The 20,301-nt window shown below is 40.9% G+C and overlaps 1 protein-coding gene across 2 annotated transcripts in view; it reads right to left on the bottom strand.

Annotated features, from left to right (window-relative positions):
- The window catches only part of CENPU (centromere protein U), a 43,070-nt gene that overhangs the window by 2,875 nt on the left and 19,894 nt on the right, over positions 1-20,301 (bottom strand). For both annotated transcript variants that reach the window (XM_049632572.1, XM_049632571.1), the window contains exons 7-11: positions 15,536-15,602; positions 14,347-14,455; positions 2,134-2,212; positions 1,870-1,917; positions 689-750 (exon numbers count right to left, since the gene is read on the bottom strand). In XM_049632572.1, the coding sequence (XP_049488529.1) occupies positions 689-750; positions 1,870-1,917; positions 2,134-2,212; positions 14,347-14,455; positions 15,536-15,602 (365 nt within the window). The remainder of the gene's footprint in view (positions 1-688; positions 751-1,869; positions 1,918-2,133; positions 2,213-14,346; positions 14,456-15,535; positions 15,603-20,301) is intronic.

Raw genomic sequence — 20,301 nt, 5'->3', positions numbered from 1 at the left:
GCCTACAAAGAGCAGAGAGGAGATCTGCTTCTCTGGCCACTGCTCTCCCACAGCCCTCAGCTCACACGACGGTCCCGTCGCACAGAAGACCACCCACAACTACGAGCTGGTTGACTGTCGGCGGCAGCAAACCCCAGGCCTCGTAGCCACACATGGGGACAGCCCCGACTGTGTTCCCGGCCCCACACGTGGGGACGGGTTCACAGGAGGGCTACGCCAACAAGAACACGAACACAAGCCGTTAACACTTACGCAGCACTTACTGAATGCCGGCCACTGCGAGGCACGTGGTGTTTATTTATTCACCGAATTCTCTGAACACCCCGGGAGGGGCAGGTATTGTGCTCGTTTACCAAGGAGGCGCTGAGGCACCGGGAGGTTGCACAGCCAGTAAGTGGCAGACCCTGGATTCGAACCCAGGCAGTCTCGTGCCAAAGTCCATGCGCTTCATCTGTAACTGGGCCACCTCTCGGGCTGGAGTTGAGAGAGCTGATAGCAGACAGATGAAGGCTGAACTCTTCTTTGCTAAAAGCTTCTACTCAGCCACATAACCTACCTTCACTGAGCTTCCGGGCACAAAGAAAACCTGGGATTTCAAGGTAATACGGCAGATTTTCACAGCCCCAAGTGATGTACTGTGATTCAATCCTTGCAGCTAAGTTCTCAGAGGAGTCTGACATTATCTTACCGGAGCAGTTCATCCTGGAGTTCGAGCAAACGCTGCCTTTTCTTCTCAATATCTGAAATAATCTAAAGTAATACAATAATTTGTTAAAATAACTCCCTCAGTGTTTGAGCACCGCTATGTACACTGTACCAGAGTCTAGAAAAACAGTGGGAAAGAGACTGCATCCTCCCCCTCGCGGAGCTTCGGTCTAAGAGGAAGACAGACATTACATATGAAGAGCAGGTAACTACAACCTGTCATGTGCTATGGAGAAAAAGAACAGGGAACTCTGGGAAATAGGGTATCTACCCCAGGACAACTCTGAGGAGGAAGTGGGGGCCAGATCTTACTACCCTGTGAGCTACTGGGTAAGGAGTCTGGATTTTATCTGGGTACACTAGGGAAATACTGAAGCAGGAGAGTGTCCTGATACAACCTGTATCTAAGAAAGAATACTTCCACAGAACAAATTTTATTATCTCAGCCATCACCTTTAGTGACTACCAGATCCACGGCTGGACCATTCCCAGGGGCTTGGAAGCCATGCGGAATTGACCGATAAGAAAATAAAACTGAGGGGAAAAAAAAACAACAAAGGCTTGTAATCACTGAAATGAATATACATTTCAAGTCTATTTCTATTAGAAATGTAGAGGGGGCTGCTCTTCAGTCCTGGATTCCTGCAGGCTTAGAGCTCAGAGGTCATCTGGTCCAACCGCACACTGGTGTTCATGGGCTTGCTTCTCCTCACACACCTAGTGCTAGAGTTTGCAAGAAGGTGGTACGACATCAAAACAGCAGAACCAGGACGAGAACTGAGGTCGTCTAACCCTTAATGCTGTATTCTTCCCAGGCTATCCCTCTACGTGGGACATGGGACAGTTCTTTATTCCATAAGGTTTTACTTCTTTGACAGCCACAAAAGCAATACATATATATTACTTAATACTTAATAACTAGTAACAACTTAATACCTTGTAAGTGTCATTTTGGGCTTGATGGCCATTTTAGGCAAGTTAGGATCCCCATCCCTTAGCACGCATTAGTAGGACCCAACCACAAGATCAACCCGATACAAGCCGGACTAAAAAAAACATCTACAAACTGAAGCTCATAAAATCGAAGGAGTCACGGCTTTTCTTAACCCTGCACATGCCAGAGTTCTATATGACCGTGTGCTTCTAATCACACGAGGGATATACCTTTGTGTTCTTCCTTTTCAGGGTTTTCGACGTCTGGATGTCTTTAAGCTGCACAAAAGAAAAAAAATACATATTTGTGTGTTTTCCAAAATTAAAATGTTTATTAACTTACCAGATATCACATTTAAAGACCACATGTGAAACACGAATAGTTCGAGTGAGTTCTTTACCACGCTGCAATCTTTTCTTAGATAACTAACTGTATGCTGCCCCGCGACTGGCAAAAACAATTCAGACCGACAAACTTATGGTCTGTGAGCTTACCATTTTGAGGAGTTCTTCTTCCATATGAGCATGAAATTTTTTGATGGCTTCCTTACAGATTTTAGATTCTACTTTTTGTCTACAGCAGGAAAAAAAAAAAAAGGATCACACTAGGTATCATACAAAGGATTCTGAAAGGTGTGTTTCATTTGCTTAGCACATCAACAAACCACGATTTGGCATATACCGTTCCGAAGAAGACGGCCTGGCTAGCGTGCAGCCTTTTCTCAGGCTAAAAAAAGAAAAAAAAATACCGGACAGAGTCTCAGCAAAAAAGAACAGCAAATATTTTCCCCTAAACCTTCAGGGACATGGTTACCTGAACTTCCGGATACGAGCCACGCCCACAGGTGAAGGCGTGAGACGCAGGAAAGGCTCAAGGCCCGTGTTCACCCTTTACTGTCCTGCCACTAGTGTGGTCATCGGATGACCGGCAAGCCAGACCCTCCCTGCCCGCTGACAACCAGAGGGATAATCGTGCCACACGTCCGGACTAGCCAACAGGCGGCAAGAAGCCAGCCGGACTGGTAGCCACAAGTCTGGCCCCTCAAACACTTACAAAGCTCACCCACACAAAGTGGTTCCGGTCCGTCATCAGGACAAAAGCCTCCGAGTCTCCCAGTTCGGCGCGCTCATGGCCGAACGGCAGAGCCACAGTGCTATGCGGCAGCGGGACAGCAGCTAAGCCCCGACGCTGCCTCGGCGCAGAAGGATACTGGAGTGTGAGTGTGTGCTTTCCGCCGGAAGTAATAAATACCTGGTATGAGTGACAGGTCGTTACAAAATGGTTTCTTTCTTGGGGGAAATCCATGAGGAGGCAAAGTCCCTCAGAAGAAGGGGACCGAGCTAAGCGCTACACAAGAGAAGGCCCGTATGTCTGAATATAGATCTCTGTAGAAGTTCTCATCAAGACTGTTAAAAGGTATGTCTAGTAACATCGGCAAGATAGTGGAATAGGAAGCCCCCCACACCAGACTCCCCCACAGGGAAACCAACTTAATAACTATATATGGCCAAAAAAGCCTTGTGACAATTTCAGAAACCAATTAAGTCGCAGGCAAGTTCTAAGTCAAGAACAGTCATACTGAAACAGGTGAGAAAAGCTGTCTCCTATCAACTTCAACAGCCCTTCTCCCAAGCCAGCACAGCTTGGTTGAGCCAAGAAGCTCCGTGCGTGGTTTCTCCCTTGGGAAAGAAAGAGAAGAGTGGAACGTATGTCCAATGTCATGGCTTTTCGGGGGGCTGCCCAAGGGACACCTTTCCACCTCGCCTGATTTGGAACGCTAACGGAACCAGCATACTTCAGATGCCTGACTGCCGTGGAGAACAAAGTCCAATGGCTTTCTACAGCGACAGAACTGGCAATGCTGCGGACAGGGGATCAGGAAAAATGGCCCAGCTCATGCCTTCCCTTTTGGTTGCGGGGGGGGGGGGGGAAGAGAAGAGCAAGAACGTTATCCATCATTTGGAATGGTTTCTGTGTCACCTGAAGTATGACAATGGTGGGAACCGAAATAGTTTGGATGCCTTTGGTCACAGAGACCAAAAAAGAGCTCAGCAGCCTGTTGCAGAGAGCTCTAGTCTTCGGAGATTACAGATTCCTAAGAAAGAAAGAAGCAAATCTCTCCAGTTGGCAAATCACATGCACAAGCCCAAAGATACATCTCTCAGAAAGGACTGAGGGACCACCAGAACTGAGGGACTGCCCAGGCTGACTGGTGAAGGTACAAAGCCTGTACAAAGCCGGTATGTAAAGACCAGGAGAGGTGGCTGCTTTTTAAATGTACACAACACAGCAAAAAATAACAAGGCACTAGAAGAAACAAGAAAACATAACCCAAATAAGTGGGGGGAAAAATCCCCAGAAACAGAACCTAAAGAAAGAAGTGGAGATCTATGAATTTGCTAACAAAGAACTAAAAAATGATCACCTTAGTGAAGTTCAATGTGCTACAAGAGAACACATGTGAATAAACTAAATCGGGAAAATGATGCATGAGAGTATCAACCAAGAGAACCTATAAAAAGAACCAAACAAGTTCTGGAACTGAATAAGGTAACTGAATTGAAAAATTCACTAGGCGTGTTCACAGCAGATTTGATCAGGCTGAGGAAAGAAATGGGAAACTTGTGGATGACTCATTTGAAATTATCAATCAGAAGAACAAAAAGAAAAAAAGAATAAAATGGAAAAAAGCATGTGGGATTTATAGAAAACATTCAACACACCAAAATGTGCATTATGGGGAGCAGAGAACTTATTTGAAGAATGGCCCCAAACTCAGCAAATCTGAGGATGAAAATGGACACCCAAATTCAGAAAGCTCAAAAAGCCCCCACCTAAGAGGAACCCAAAGGGGCCCACACTGACACACATTATATTCAAACTGTCAAAATTCAAAGGCAAAAACAGAATCTTGAAAGTAGCAAGAGAAAAGCACCTTGTCATGTACAAGGGAGCTCCCACAACACCACCAACGGATTTCTCAGCAGAGACACTGAAGAACAGAAGGTGGCACGGTACCTACAAAGCACTGAAGGAGAAGTGCCAACCAGAATACCGTACCTGGCAGAACTGTACTTCAACAATTAAGGAGAAGTAAAGACTTTCCAGCTAAACAAAGGCTGAGTGGGTTCATCATCACTAGAACTGCCTCGTAAGAATTACTAAGGGGAACCTTTCAAGTTTAAACAAAAGGGCACAATACAGTAACACACAGGCATATGAAAATAGAAAGGTCTGCTAAAGGTATATATACAGATGGATACAGAACCCCATAATACTGGATAGTGCTGCATAAATCACTCTTCATACTGATAATAGATTTTAAAAGCTATAAGCATAAAAATAACATGAAACTGTGTCAATGGTTAAAACTCTAAGAAGGTGAGGGGCACCTGGGTGGCTCAGTTGGTTAAGCGTCCGACTCTTGATTTCTGCTCAGGTCGTAATCTCATGGTTTTGTGAGTTTGAGTCCCGCATCAGGCTCTGCACTGATAGTGTGGACCCTGCTTGGGATTCTCTCTCTCCCTCTCTTTTCCCCTCCGCTACTTACACTGTCTCTGTCTCTTTCAAGATAAATACATAAAAACTTAAAAAAATATGTAAGAAGGTGAAACCTGCAACATCAGTAACAAAGTGTTATCCCCATATGGTGGGGGAGGGAGACATAAAGAAGTAGAGTTTTTTAGGTGATTGAGGTTAAGTTTTTATTCTTTCTTTCTTTCATTAACGAATTCATTTATTTTAAGTAGACTTCATGCTCAGTGCAGAGCCCAATGCAGGGCTTGAACTCACAACCACGAGATCAAGACCTGAGATGAAATCAAGAGTCGGATACTTAACTGACTGAGCCACCCAGGCATACCTAAGTTGTTACCATTTTAAAGCAGACTGCTATAAGATGATTTATGCCATTCCCGTTTGTGTAAGTGCACGTGTGTGCCACGCGCACACACACACACACACACAATCACTCAACAGAAGCACAGAAGAAAATAGAATCAAGGCACATCACTACAAAAAAGAAATCAACAAAACACAAAGGAAGGCTTTAAGAGAGGAAAAGAGACAAAATAACTATAAGACTTAGAGAAAACAAAATTTAGTAGTAAAATAAGTCAATCACTATCAGGAGTCCCCCCAATCAAAAGCCACTGAGTGGCTGACTGGATTTTAAAAAAAGGATCCAACTATATGCTGTCTATAAAAGATTCTAGTTAGGTATAAGGAAATACACAGGCTGAATATGGAAAAGATATTCCATCCAATGATAACAAAAAGAGAACGGTGGTGACCATACTTACATTGGACAAATTATACTTTAAGTCAAAAAAGTGTCAATTCACCAGGAATATAGAAGAGTTATAAATATATATGCACCCAACACTGGAGCACCCACATATATGAGTTAACAGAACTGAAAGGGAAAATAGGCAGTAACAGTAATATAGGTGATTTCAATACCTCACTTTCAATAACAGATCAAACAGAAGCTCAATAAGGAAACGAGATTTGAACAACACTATAAACCAAATGGATCCAACAAACCTACATAGAACATTCCACCCAGTAAGAACAGAATATACATTCTTCTGATAGGCACACAGAATATTCTCCAAGACAGATCATGTTAGATGATGAAATAAGTCTGAACCAATTTAATATGATTGAAATCATACCAAGTATCTTCTCAGACCACCGTGGAATAAAACTAGAAATCAACAACAAAAGGAAAACTGGAAAACTCACAAATATGTGGAAATTAAACAACATAGTCTTGAACAACGAATCATTCAAACAAGAAATACAAGGGAAATTGGAAAATATCTTGGAACAAATGAAGACAAAAACATAATGCACCAACACTTACGGGATGCAGCCAAGGAAGTACTAAAAGAGAAGCTGATAGCAGTAAATACCTACATTAAAGAAGAAGAAATATCTCAAGTCAACAACCTAACTTTACACCTCAAGGAACTAGAAAAGGAAGATCAAACTAAACAACAGCATAAGACAGAACAGTAAAGATTACAGCAAAAATAAATGAAATGAAAAATAGGAAAAAAATTAATGAAACTAAGAGTTTTTTTAAAAGATCAATAAAACTGACAAATCCTTAGACTAATACAAAAGGGAAAAGACGCAAAAAATGAAAGGGGAGGCATTACAACTGATGCTACAGAAATAAAAAGGATCATAAGAGACTACTATGAACAATTATAAGCCCACCAATTAGGTAACCACGAAGGAATGCATAAACTTCTAAGAACATAAAACCCACAAAGACTGAATCAAGAAGCAATAAAAAGTATGTTCAAACCTATAGCTAGTAAGGAGATTGAATCACTAATCAAAATCCTCCAAATTAAGGCCCACAAACCAGATGACTTCACTGAAGAATTCTACCAAATATTTGAAGAATGAACATTAATCTTTCTCAAACTCTTCCAAAAACTTTAAGAGGGGGGAAACACTTACAAACTTATTTTATGAGGCTGGCATCACCTTGCTACCAAAATCAGACAAAGATACTACAAGAAAAGAAAACTAGAAAGCAATATCCTTGATTATGGATGCAAAACTCCCCAACATAATACTAGTAAAGGGAATTCAATAACACACTTAAGTGATTATACATCACAAGAAAGTGGTATTTATGCCTGGAATGCAAGGATAGTTCAACAAATGAAACACAATCAACATAACACAATAACAGAATGAAGGACAAAAGCCTCATGCTCATCTCAATTGATACAGAAAGAGCATTTGACAAAATTCAACACCTTTCATGATAAAAACTCTCAGCAAACTAGGAATAGAAGGAAATCACATCAATGTAATAAAGGCCATATATTAAAAGCCTACAGCTAACATCATATTCAGTGGTGAAAAGTTAAAAGTTACTGCTCTCAGATCAGGAACAAAATGGAGATGCCTCTCTTGCCATTTCTATTCAACACAGGACTGAGAATGCTAGCCAAAGCAATTAGGTAAGAAGAAGAAATAAATGTATCCAAATTGGAAAGGAAGAAGTAAAATGATCTCTGTTCACAGAGGACATAATTTTATATGTAGAAAATCCTGAAGATTACACACACACACACACACACACTGTTAGAATAAACAAATTCAGCAGGATTGCAGGATACAAAAATCAACAAAGAACAGTTGCATTGCTATGTATCAACAATGAACAATCCAAAAAGGTAATTAAGAAAACAATCCCATTTACAATAGCATCAAAAAGAATAAAATACTTACAAACAAACTTAAGGAGGTAAGGTATTTATACACTAAAAACTATAAAACATTGTTAAAAGAAACTGGAGATACAAATAAAGAGAAAGACCTCCTATGTTCATGGACTGGAAGATTTAATTTTCATACTATTAAAATGTCCGTACTACCCAAAGCAAACTATAGACTCAATGCAATAATTACCAAATTCCCAATGGCATTTTTTGCAGAAATAGAAAAAAAAATCCTGAACTTCATACATAATATCAAAGGACACCAAGCAGCCAAAACAATCTTGAGAAAGAAAACCAGTGAAGGCCTCACACTTCCTAAGTACAAAACATCACAAAGCTACTGTAATCTAAACATTACAGTACTGGCATAAAGACAGACATACAGACCAATGAAAGAGAAGAGAAAACTCAATGATAAACCATCACATATATGGTCACATAATTTTCAACAAGGATGCCAAGGCTACCCAATGGGGAAAGAAAAATCTCTTCAACAAATGGTGCTGGGAAAACTGGATATCCACATCCAAAAGAATGAAGATGGACCCTTACCTTGTACAAAAGTTAACTTAAAATGGATTAAAGACCTAAATGTAAGATTTGAAACTACAAAACAGCTGAGAAAACACAGGGGAAAAACTTTATGACATTAGCCTTGGATTTCTTGGATACGATACCAAAGCCACAGGCAACAAAAGCAAGAATAGACAAAATGCGACATCAAACTTCAAAACTTCTATGTGGCAAAGGAAACAATCAACAGAGTATAAAGGTAACCCAAGGAATCACAAACAATATTTTCAAACCGTATGTCTGATAAGGGGTAATATCCAGAATACATAAAGAACTCCTACAACTCAACACCAAAATAACTCAAATTTTAAAAAGGGCAGAGGATCTGAACACTTTTCAAAAAAAAAAAAAAGAGTATATAAATGGCCAACAAGCATATAAAAAGGTGAAAATGGATAAAGGACCTGAATGTGAGACAGGAAACCATCAAAACCCTAGAGGAGAAAGCAGGAAAAGACCTCTCTGACCTCAGCCGTAGCAATCTCTTACTCGACACATCCCCAAAGGCAAGGGAATTAAAAGCAAAAATGAATTACTGGGACCTTATGAAGATAAAAAGCTGCACAGCAAAGGAAACAACCAACAAAACTAAAAGGCAACCAACGGAATGGGAAAAGATATTTGCAAATGACATATGGGACAAAGGGCTAGTATGCAAAATCTATAAAGAGCTCACCAAACTCCACACCCGAAAAACAAATAATCCAGTGAAGAAATGGGCAGAAAACATGAATAGACACTTCTCTAAAGAAGACATCCGGATGGCCAACAGGCACATGAAAAGATGTCCAACGTCGCTCCTTATCAGGGAAATACACATCAAAACCACACTCAGATATCACCTCACGCCAGTCAGAGTGGCCAAAATGAACAAATCAGGAGACTATAGATGCCGGAGAGGATGTGGAGAAACGGGAACCCTCTTGCACTGTTGGTGGGAATGCAAATTGGTGCAGCTGCTCTGGAAAGCAGTGTGGAGGTTCCTCAGAAAATTAAAAATAGACCTACCCTATGACCCAGCAGTAGCACTGCTAGGAATTTACCCAAGGGATACGGGAGTACTGATGCATAGGGGCACCTGGACCCCAATGTTTATAGCAGCACCCTCAACAATAGCCAAATTATGGAAAGAGCCTAAATGTCCATCAACTGATGAATGGATAAAGAAATTGTGGTTTATATACACAATGGAATACTACGTGGCAATGAGAAAGAACGAAATCTGGCCCTTTGTAGCAACGTGGATGGAACTGGAGAGTGTGATGCTAAGTGAAATAAGCCATACAGAGAAAGACAGATACCATATGGTTTCACTCTTATGTGGATCCTGAGAAACTTAACAGAAACCCATGGGGGAGGGGAAGGAAGAAAAAAAAAAAGAGGTTAGAGTGGGAGAGAGCCAAAGCATAAGAGACTCTTAAAAACTGAGAACAAACTGAGGGTTGATGGGGGGTGGGAGGGCGGGGAGGGTGGGTGATGGGTATTGAGGAGGGCACCTTTTGGGATGAGCACTGGGTGTTGTATGGAAACCAATTTGACAATAAATTTCATAGATTGAAAAAATAAATAAATAAAATAAAATAAAATAAAATAAAATAAAAAGGTGAAATGCAAGACAAATCATCGGGGAAATGCAAGTCAAAACCAGAGTGAGCTGTCACCTCACATACATCAGGATGGCCACCATAAGTAAAAGAGATGACATGTATTGGTGAGAAGGCAGAGAAACTGGAACACTGTGCACCGTGGGTGCGACTGTAAAACAGTGCAGCTATGACAGTAAACAGGAAGGAGCTTCCTCAAAAAGTATAAACCCTATGGCCCAGCAATCCCACTTCTGGGGACAGATCCAAAGGAACTGCGAACAGGATCTTAAAGAGACATTTGCACACCCATGTTCATTTTAGCATTATTCACAACAGTCAAGAGGCAGGTGGATGAATGGATAAAGAAAAGTGTGCTATATTCATACAATAAAAGATTAGTCAGCCCTAAAAAAGGAAATCCTGTTATGTGCTACAATATGGATAAGCTTTGAGAACATGAGGCCACGTGAAATCAACTGGTCACAAAAAGAAAAATACCGTGTGATTCCACTCGTGAGGTATCGAATGTAGTTACGCATAGAAACAGTAAGTAGGTTGCTAGGGGCTGCAGAGACGGGGAAATGGGAAATTGTTTAATGGGTAGTTTTGCAAGAGGAAAAAGCTCCGGATATTTGTTGCACGACAATATGAATATACTTAACACTACTGAATTTATACACTTAAAAATGGTTAAGATGATAAATTTTATAATTAAAAAAATACATCAGCTCCAGCTTTAAAAAAAAAAGTATTTCTAATATAAATATGAAATCATGATTTTAAGATGTTAAAAACATAAAAAATCAGGAAAACCGGTTAGGCCTTTCTGCATATGGCTTATAATGTTGATAAATTGGTAGACTGTACCACTGAAAATGGTGATGGTCTACATACAAGAGTCGGACACAGCTCTTTCAAATTCTAGTGCCCTAAAAATCTGGTCACTTCGCTACAAATAACTAATTGAATCAGTTCTAGAATAGCCTAAGTTTGTAATGTTTGCATTTCATGGCATACTTCCCTAGGTATATGTACATTGGCAAACTGCTTACAATCAATCAGTAAGTCTTTTAACAAACTATTCATGTGTGAGTTCCAGATGAGTATTAAAAATAGAAGACCCTCAAATAGTTAGCTTGACTCTGAGAAAACACAACTTTTCACGTGGTCGAGAATACTTTATACCAGGAAACTAAAACAAGATTCACTGGGTATGACAGAAACACAAGGGTATTTTATCATTTTAAAAGTCTGTGGGGTGCCTAGCTGGCTCAGCTGGTGGAGCATCTGACTCTTGATCTCAGAGTCATGAGTTCAAGGCCATGCTGGGCATGGAGCCTATTTAACGAAAAAAAAAAAGTCTAACAAAAATACTATACCTCTTCTAAATTTTTTTTTCTTTTGAGTGGGGTGGGGAGGGGCAGAGGGAGAGAGAGAATCTTGGCAGGCTCCAAGTTCAGCACGGAGCCCGATGCTGGGCTCGATCCCATGACCATGGGATCACGACCTGAGCCGACATCAAGAATCGGATGCTCAACTGACTGAGCCACCCAGGCACCCCTAAATCATTTTTTTTTTAAGTTCATGTTTTGAGGTGGAGAGAAAAAACAAGCAGGCGGGGGGAGGGAGGTGGGCAGAGAGAGAGGGAGACCAAGGATCTGAAGGGGCTCCATGCTGATAGCAGAGAACCCGGTGTGGGGCTTGAACTCACAAACTATGAGATCATGACCTGCGTCGAAGTCAGAAGCTTAACCAGCTGAGCCACCCAGGCGCCCCCTAAATCATTAATTACATCAAAAATATATTATGCTAAAATTCAAGATACTGCCATTTGGCCACAACATCAGAAATCTATAGTAAGTCTCTTCTTCCTTTAGAAGAGATGTATGAATGGGAAAAGGGTAACACAGTCAAGATGGTCTTGGGTATGGTAAGAGACCTTCTGTACCAATTTTAACAGCAAACTGGCTTTAACACATACAGTAAGTACAGAAGAGTAAAACAGATAATTCCTACAATGATAATGATGAGTTAGCATGACAGGCCGGCTCCTTTCCCTGAGATCAACCCCATGAGAACCCCAGAGCGAAAATCCCCTCTCAAAATGGGTTGAGCTGTGAAAATCCCCGAGGTGAGAGGAAGAGGTGTTTAGAATGTGTGGTGGCTGTGACCCAGGGCAGGAAAGGAGCTGTCAAGGTTGGCTCCTGCTTCTTCCCCCGCATGATTCTCACAAGCCGCGCTTCCCTAACTGCTGCAGCCAATCAGACCTCTGTCTGCGTCTTGCAAGAGTCAAAGCTGGGCTGTGCTTGTGGGGCCTGGAGAGAAACGAGGAGACTAAGTCTGGGCAGCTGCCTCCTCCGCCTTCCCCCACCAAACCCCCAGGGCTGGAAAATGATCGTGTGAGGAGCGTATCTGCTCTTCACACTACTTATGTCTGGAGGGCAAGGCTAAGTCCTGACCTGACAGGTTACTTTGGGGGATAAGTGACTGAGGCTTCCCACCTACGCCTCATCTACCCCCATCCCTTGCACTCCCAGGAACCCAGGGATCAAGACTCGGTCTTCCCTTATACACACTGTCTGACAAAGAAGCTGACTGGGGCAGGGGTAAATAAGCTCATAGGCTGGGGAATAACGCACTGGAGGAACACGACTGTGTCAGAGAAAACAAACTATCAGATCAGAAATTGTAACAGAAGCAGGTATCTCATAATAGATGACTCAGTAATTTGACTTTAGCCTAATAAATATTCTAAAGAGGACAGCAGCAACGTAAGACATAAAAGAGAACCAAATAGAAATGTTAGTTAAAAACTCAGGGCTAAATTTAAGAACTCAGTAGCTGGGATAAATAGCATAATGGATATATCACAGAAATAAGTTAGCAAATTTCTAGTTTCAGGATTGAGGAAGTCTAGAAAAAGCAAAGGGCAGGATAGAATAGAGGACAAAAATATATTTTGGAATTAAAAAAAGAAGAACCTTAGATCCAAAAGGTCAGGCCCCATATAGTGAAATTTAAGAATATCAAAGACCAAATATTCTAAAAGCTTATAGAGAGAAAGAACACAGCACATATAAATAAGACTTTGACAAACACCAAATTTTCCAAACCAACACTAGAAGACGAAGGAATAGTACTCCAGAGTATTTAAGGAAATGATTTAGAACCTAGAATAGTATATCCAGCTAAACAGTCTTTCAAGTTCAAAGTCACGACCAAAATAATCAGAAGGATTTAGAAATTTTACAACATAAAGAGCCACACCTAAAAGTGCTGGATGAAGCACTTAACTAAGAGACATATCCAGAGGTTGTTACAAGAAATATATGAAATAAAGGTGATCAGATAAATACCTTAATAAAGTTTATTATCTTGAAAACGGAAAGAGAAAACATTTGTATATCTTACCCCAGAATTAAAAATCTCTAGGTATTATAAATATGATGGATTTTTGGGTAGGGGAAGGGAGAGGTGAAAGTTTTTATTAGTGAGGAGTTAAAAATTCTATTTTTAACAAAAGTTAGAATTAAAAACCTCAAAAAGGAGAAAAAAATCTAAGAAATCAAAATAATATATCAACACATTCTTCTAAATGTATTGATAATTATAATACATGTAAATGTATTGAAGTCAACAAAGACAGACACACTGGATTTAAAGCTTAATATTTCTTATTAAAATTTTTTTAGGGTCAGACAAAGGCTATGCAAATTCTGGCAAATGCCAGCAAAAGAAATCCAGTGACACAACAGTAGTATCAGATAAACTAGATTTTAAGCCAAAAAAAAAAAAAAAAAGTTTTTAGGAATGGAGAGGGTACTAGAGAAGTATAAAATGTTTCATCTATGAGACAGAGCAATTTTAAACACGATGTCCTAACAAAATAGTCTCTAAGTATATACAGCATAAATTGATTAAAAGAATCAAGAAAAATATGGATTCTACACAGATCCAATAATTAGAGAGTCTACATAAACCCATGAATTAGAGTCCCCAGATTATGTGCTAGGCCACGAAGAAAGCCTCAAAATGACAAAAAATATCACCAGTCAAATTTTCCCACAACATATTTAAGATGTAAGATAAATACAAAGAAGTCACGTATTTGGGCGTATAAAAACATACTACTAAATAATTCACAGGATTAAAGAAAAACTTATAACGGAAATGTAAATATATGTAAAACTACGCGATGATGAAAACACGAGGTGTGAAAAGCCATGCTTTCGACAAAAGCACAAGTCGTGCTTTAAGGACAATGTATGAGGTGCATGTATCACAACATCAGAAGACTTACTTATACTCTAGGATGGTTTTCTCAAATGCAGACAAAACAACATCTAATTCCATGAGATCACTGGCTTTCTTTCCTTTTAGACACCAAATATGAACACGGTCGGACGTATCTAGAATATGAAGATAAGTCAATTTAATATACTGATTATCAATCTTTTGGCTCTAGGTCCAGGGTCCTGAAAGCCCCACACAAAAAAAACTGTCCTACCAAATGGCCAAAAATAGCTTCAGCTGAAGAGGCACGTAAGGGGAGGCATGACTCACTTCCTATCCTGGTGCAGAGTCTCACAGATCCTGTCTACACTGTCACTCTAACTGCTGTCTCCTTGTTTCTACTGAAAGAGTCTGAAGTACTGCTGACTCTTAACTACCTTGTTGTACCTTTTATGTAACAGTCTGTTGTTACCCAACACTACTGGTAATAGAGCTCTTTTTGGTTACCTGTGATTCCTTAATTTTAATTTACCTAATAGGCCACTTCTAGCACACGTAACGGTTACTCGATGTGATTTAGTCTCAGTCGTGTGTTGTAAGACATTAAGTTCTGGTACCTCTGTGGATGAAAGGTCATGCGTTCGTTAAGATGGATTGTAGAATACTTAAACATATGATCCCATTTCGGGGGAGAAAGTGCGACAAAAGGCTTGAAGAGTAGAGACCAAACAAAAAGCATGGCGGCTCTTTTTGGGTTATGGGTGATTTTTGTCTTCCTTTCCATACTTTACAAACTTTCTAAACATAAAGGACTTCTCCTTTAAAGAACTGTAGGAGAGGGACAAAATGGTTTTCCACCCATTTTTCAATAAACTTTTATTTGCATCGATAAAAAAGTACAGAGTCAATCTCAAAAAAGTTATGCTGACTAGAAAAAGCCTATACAGAAGAGTATATGCTACATGATGTATCAAAAGAATACAGACTGTGTGATGAAAAATTAAGGTGATAAAAGGAGGTATAACAGTAAAATCTAGGTGTATAAATACATACCGTAAGATTCTTTCACCTTTGTTGTAGGTTGAAAATTTTCATGATAGGTGTTGGAAAAAATCAGTTACTACAAAGTCTCATATTTTCAGCTTTTTAAAGTAGCAATTTTATGGACTTACAATTTACTATCTTAACAACAAAAAAATAGGTTTTTAAAATGAAATTCTTGAATGACTGACAAAGTATAAAACACTATTCTGTACCTGAGTCTATGGCTTCACTTCTTGATTTCTTCCTTTTGCCGGAAAACATCTTCTTTTTCTGAGTTTTCTACAATAAAAAAAAAAAAAAAAAAAGCAAAGATTTTTATTTAAAAATTTTCCTTCTCTTAAAACATCAGTATTATAACAACAGTATCAAACACTCTCCATTCTAGCTATTACTCTCATTTAGTTCTAAGTGGTTCATTATGTATACTGGCCAAATTAACATAAAGAGACCCTGGAAAAATTAAACTGTCTCAACACATAAAGTAAATAAAGCTCTTCATTGGCTTTTAACAACGATCGTCTTGGAGGCAGCTGAACTTTTCTTACTTAAGGTGATGTACTGCGTGGAGGCCGGCTGATCGCTCTCCAAGCCGGGATGAAGTATCCGCTTCCGAACTAGCTCTCTTGCCACAACCAACCACGGAGTCGGGGTGGGGATGAGGCGACTTGATTCAGGTGCTGGAGAGCGGGCACCCAGGACTGGGAGACCGGGGACCCCGTGAACTCCCACTCCCCCGCCCCGCCCGCGCCAGGGGGCAATTTCGACAGCAGCACAAGCTAAATCAAACAGAGCACGTAGTCCCACTCTGCCGAGGCAGCAGAGACCAGACTGGAGCAGGTGAAGCACTTGGAACCGGAGCTCAGAGGGAGCACGGGAAGTCCAGGTGCGTGTTCCCTGCGGTCCCGGAGTCCTCCGCATGCGCAAAATGAGACTACGTCAAGCTTACTAGAAAGCAGCCGGCATGGGATTCAGAACACAACAGGTAATAGGGGACAACCCACTGGGGGGAAATTACATGCAGAAAATGCAGAGATCTCATTAAACCTCATTAAAACCTATCTATCCAGTTGAGCTAGGAGGAAGACTGCAACTTGGGGCCACAAGAATACTCTAGAGCGTGCAATCCTCAACAGGGCGATAGTTTTCCTAAGGAGCAAAAATGGGATTCTTCAGGAGAGGATGCAGAAACAATTCTTAGGTATTAAAATGGTCTGTGACTCTCCCAAGGGCCCCAGTTCATAAAGAGTAACACAGTATATTTTGGTATTAAAATTTAATTGGGGGAGGGAGTGGTTAGGAGAGAAAGTGTCTAAAAGGCTTTTTAGTCAGGACAATAATGAAAAGGATTGAGAAACACTACCCTAGAGGAAAGCCTACTCTGGACCCACCCTCACAAACCCTAAACCCAACGTCTGACCAGATTCACTAGAAAGACACATTGTAGGCTCTCAGCAGAATTGGAAGATGATCCTCAATGATCTGGGTAACTCCTTCCTCTTGAATGTGGGGGGCACCTGCAGACAGGATGGGATAGTTGCTCCCTCGATGAGGTCACCTTACAGAAGACTCCACTGTAGCTGACTGGAGAAAACCCTCTGGCTCTGAAGATGCTTGCCGCCATACTGTGAGAGAGCCGCCTAAGACCTAAGGAGGACTTCCAGCTTCCCCCACGGAGAAGCCAAGAACCTCAGGTCTACAAAGGCAAGGACTCAAATTCTACCAACAATCTGAACGATCCTAGATGAGAACTAGGCGACTCAGATCAGATTTCTGTCCTGGAGAGCACCTTGATTTCAGCCTCGTGGGACCCTGTGTAGAGAATCTGGCTAAGGCTGGCCTAGACCGGACCTATAGAAACCGTGAGATGTAAATATACGTGAAATCACAGAGTTTGTGGGAGGTAATTTACTAGGCAGCAACTGAATACTAATACAGAGGCTGAGTCCCAGTGAGTTAGAGCTGCTTGCAAAATCCCTTAGGCTTTTTGCAAATTGACCCTAGCCAAAGATAAAGCTTTCAGAAGCTAAAGATGATCAGCCAATAAACAGGCTACCAATGAGAATAAAAACTCAACATTTGTAAGAGAATTCAGAGTCTCAACAGCCTGTCAACAATTTCCAATACACAATTTAAAAGTACTAAAATACAAATGTTACACAAAAAAATGTGACCCATAGAGAAACAAAAAAAAACATACTCAAGAGAAACCGACCCCAAGTTAGCCCAAAACAAAGACTTTAAAGCAGCTATCATAAATATGTCTCAAACGGGGCTCCTGGGTTAAGGATCCGACTCTTGATTTCGGCTCAGATCATGATCTCTTGGTTCGTGAGTTTGAGCCCTGAGTCAGGCTCTGTGACAGTGTGGAGCCTGCTTGGGATTCTCTCTCTCTCTGCCCCTCCTCTGCTTGCACTCTCTTGCTCTTGCTCTCCCTCTAAATAAATAAATTAAAAAAAAAAAAATGTCCCCAAAAGTAAAGAAAATGATGGCTTAATGATAGCAGAAAAAGAGAAACTACATTAAAAACAAAAACAAGCTAAATGGAAATTCTAGAACCAAAGAGCACAAAACTAAGAAGTCATTGAATAGTGTTTTAGTTTTCTGTGGCTGTTGTAATAAATTACCACAACTTGATGTCTTAGAACAGAAATGTATTCTCTAACGGCTCTGGGGGACAGAAGTCCGAAATCAGTTTCAGTGGGCCAAAATCAAGGTGTTGGTAAGACAGCATTCCCTCCAGGGACCTGGCGGGGGGTGGGGGGGCGGGTAAATCTATTCTTTGTTTCTTCCAGCTTTTGTGGCTCTGGCATTCCTCAGCTTGCAGCCACATCACTTCAACCACCTTCTCTGTCTTCACATCATCTTCTCCTGTGTGTGTAATCTCCCTCTGCCTCTGAGGATACTTGTGATGACACTCGTGGGCCTGCACATGGACACATCTGTAGGGGGCACCATTCACTAATTGGGGGCTTAACTGCAGGTTTTAGATGGCAAAAGACTGGTCAGTAAAATTGCAAACAAAGTGATAAAAATTTACCGAATTTGCAAATCAGAGAGACAAAGTCTGGAAAAAAAAAAATCAGAGCATCTCAGGAACCTGTGGGACAATACTAAAATATACATAATAAGAGTTCCAAAAGACGAGTCAGAACGGGATAGAAAAATTAAATTTTGAGGAAAAAAAATGACTGGAATTTTCCAACTTCTAGATCCAAGAAGCTCAGTAAACCCCAAAGCAAGATAAAACCATACTTAAGCACATCATAGTCAAAATGCCAAGAAACAAAAAAGATAAACAGGAAAATCTTGACAGCAGCCAGAAGAAAGGGACAGAGTCAATATACAAATAAACATGGGAACAATGACCCATGTCACGGCCTTCTCACAGAAACAAGAGGCACCACAGAACAACACAGACACCTAATTAAAGAGTGGAGGGAAAAAAATGTCAACCCAGAATTCTGCATCCAGTGAATCCATCCTTTAAAAACAGGGGTGAGGGCACCTGAGTGGCTCAGTCGGTTAAGCGGCCGACTTCAGCTCGGGTCATGATCTCGCTGTCCGTGAGTTCGAGCCCCGCGTCGGGCTCTGTGCTGACAGCTCAGAGCCTGGAGCCTGTTTCAGATTCTGCGTCTCCCTCTCTCTGACCCTCCCCCGTTCACGCTCTGTCTCTCTCGGTCTCAAAACTAAATAAACGTTAAAAAAAAAAAAAAAAAGTAGACATTTAAAAAAAGATAAAAAATAAATAAATAAAAACGGGGTGAATAAAGACACTTTCAGATCAGGAAAATGAGAGAATTTGTTGCCAGCAGACCTGCACTAAAGGGTTGCTACAGGATGTTCTTTAGGCTGGAAAGGTATTAGAAGGAAACGCAGATCTATAGGAAAGAGAAAAGACAACTGGAAAAGAAAAATCAGTGGGTAACCATAAAAACTAGATATTTTTTCCTTTTCATAATTTCCTTAAGAAATAGCTGTTTCAAGCAAAAATGACAATATCGTAAGGTTAGGTTTACAACGTACGTAGAAGTAAAACATGTGACAAAAACAGCACAGAGGATGACGGATGGATAAATGGAATAATATTGTCATGTAATTAGATTCACGTAGTGGGAAATGGTGAACCGTCAGGAAGTAGGATGTATGGTAGGAAGTGGTAACATACTGATTCTAAGCGGACTTTGCCAATTGAAGGATGCAAAGTTTTTAGCTTTATGTTTATCAATTTTTGAGAGACAGACAGAGTGTAAGCAGAGGAGGGGCAGAGAGAGTGGGACACAGAATCCGAAGCAGGCACCAGGCTCTGAGCTGTCAGCACAGAGCTCGATGTGGGGTTCGAACTCACGAACCTCGAGATCATGACCTGGGCCGAAGTCAGAGGCTCAACCCACGGAGCCACCCAGGTGCCCCAGACGGATACAAATTTTTAAACCCAGACGCAACCACTTAAAAAAAAAAAATTACTCTTAAAAAAATTAAGAGGCATAGGGCGCCTGGGTGGCTCAACTGGTTAAGCATCCGACTTCGGCTCAGGTCATGACCTCGCAGCTCGTGAGTTGGAGCCCCCGCATCGGGCTCTGTGCTGACAACGTGGAGCCTACTTCAGATCCTCTGTCTCCCTCTCTCCCTGCCTCTCCCTCCCCCTCTCTCTCAAAAATAAATAAACATTAATAAAAAAAAAAAAATCAAGAGGATAACTGAGAAGTCAATAGAGGAAAGAAAAGGGAACACCAAAATATATTCAGTTAATCCAAAATTAGCAACAGAAAGAAAAAAACGAAGGGAAAATGGAAAACAGTAAGTAAGATGATAGACTTGAACCTGATTATACTTAAAAATTACATCAAAAGTAAATGGGCTTGGGGTGGCCATTTACTGGGTGGCTCAGTCGGGTGAGTGTCTGACTCCTGATTTTGGACTCCCTCCGCCCCTCCTCCACTTGTTTGTACACATGCCTGAGCTGTCTCTCAAAAAAAAA

Source organism: Panthera uncia, chromosome B1 (genome assembly GCF_023721935.1).
Source record: "Panthera uncia isolate 11264 chromosome B1, Puncia_PCG_1.0, whole genome shotgun sequence".
In the NCBI taxonomy this organism is placed as follows: domain Eukaryota; kingdom Metazoa; phylum Chordata; class Mammalia; order Carnivora; family Felidae; genus Panthera; species Panthera uncia.
The sequence above is the reverse complement of the archived record's forward strand: the minus strand, read 5'-3'. Positions and strand labels throughout refer to the sequence as shown.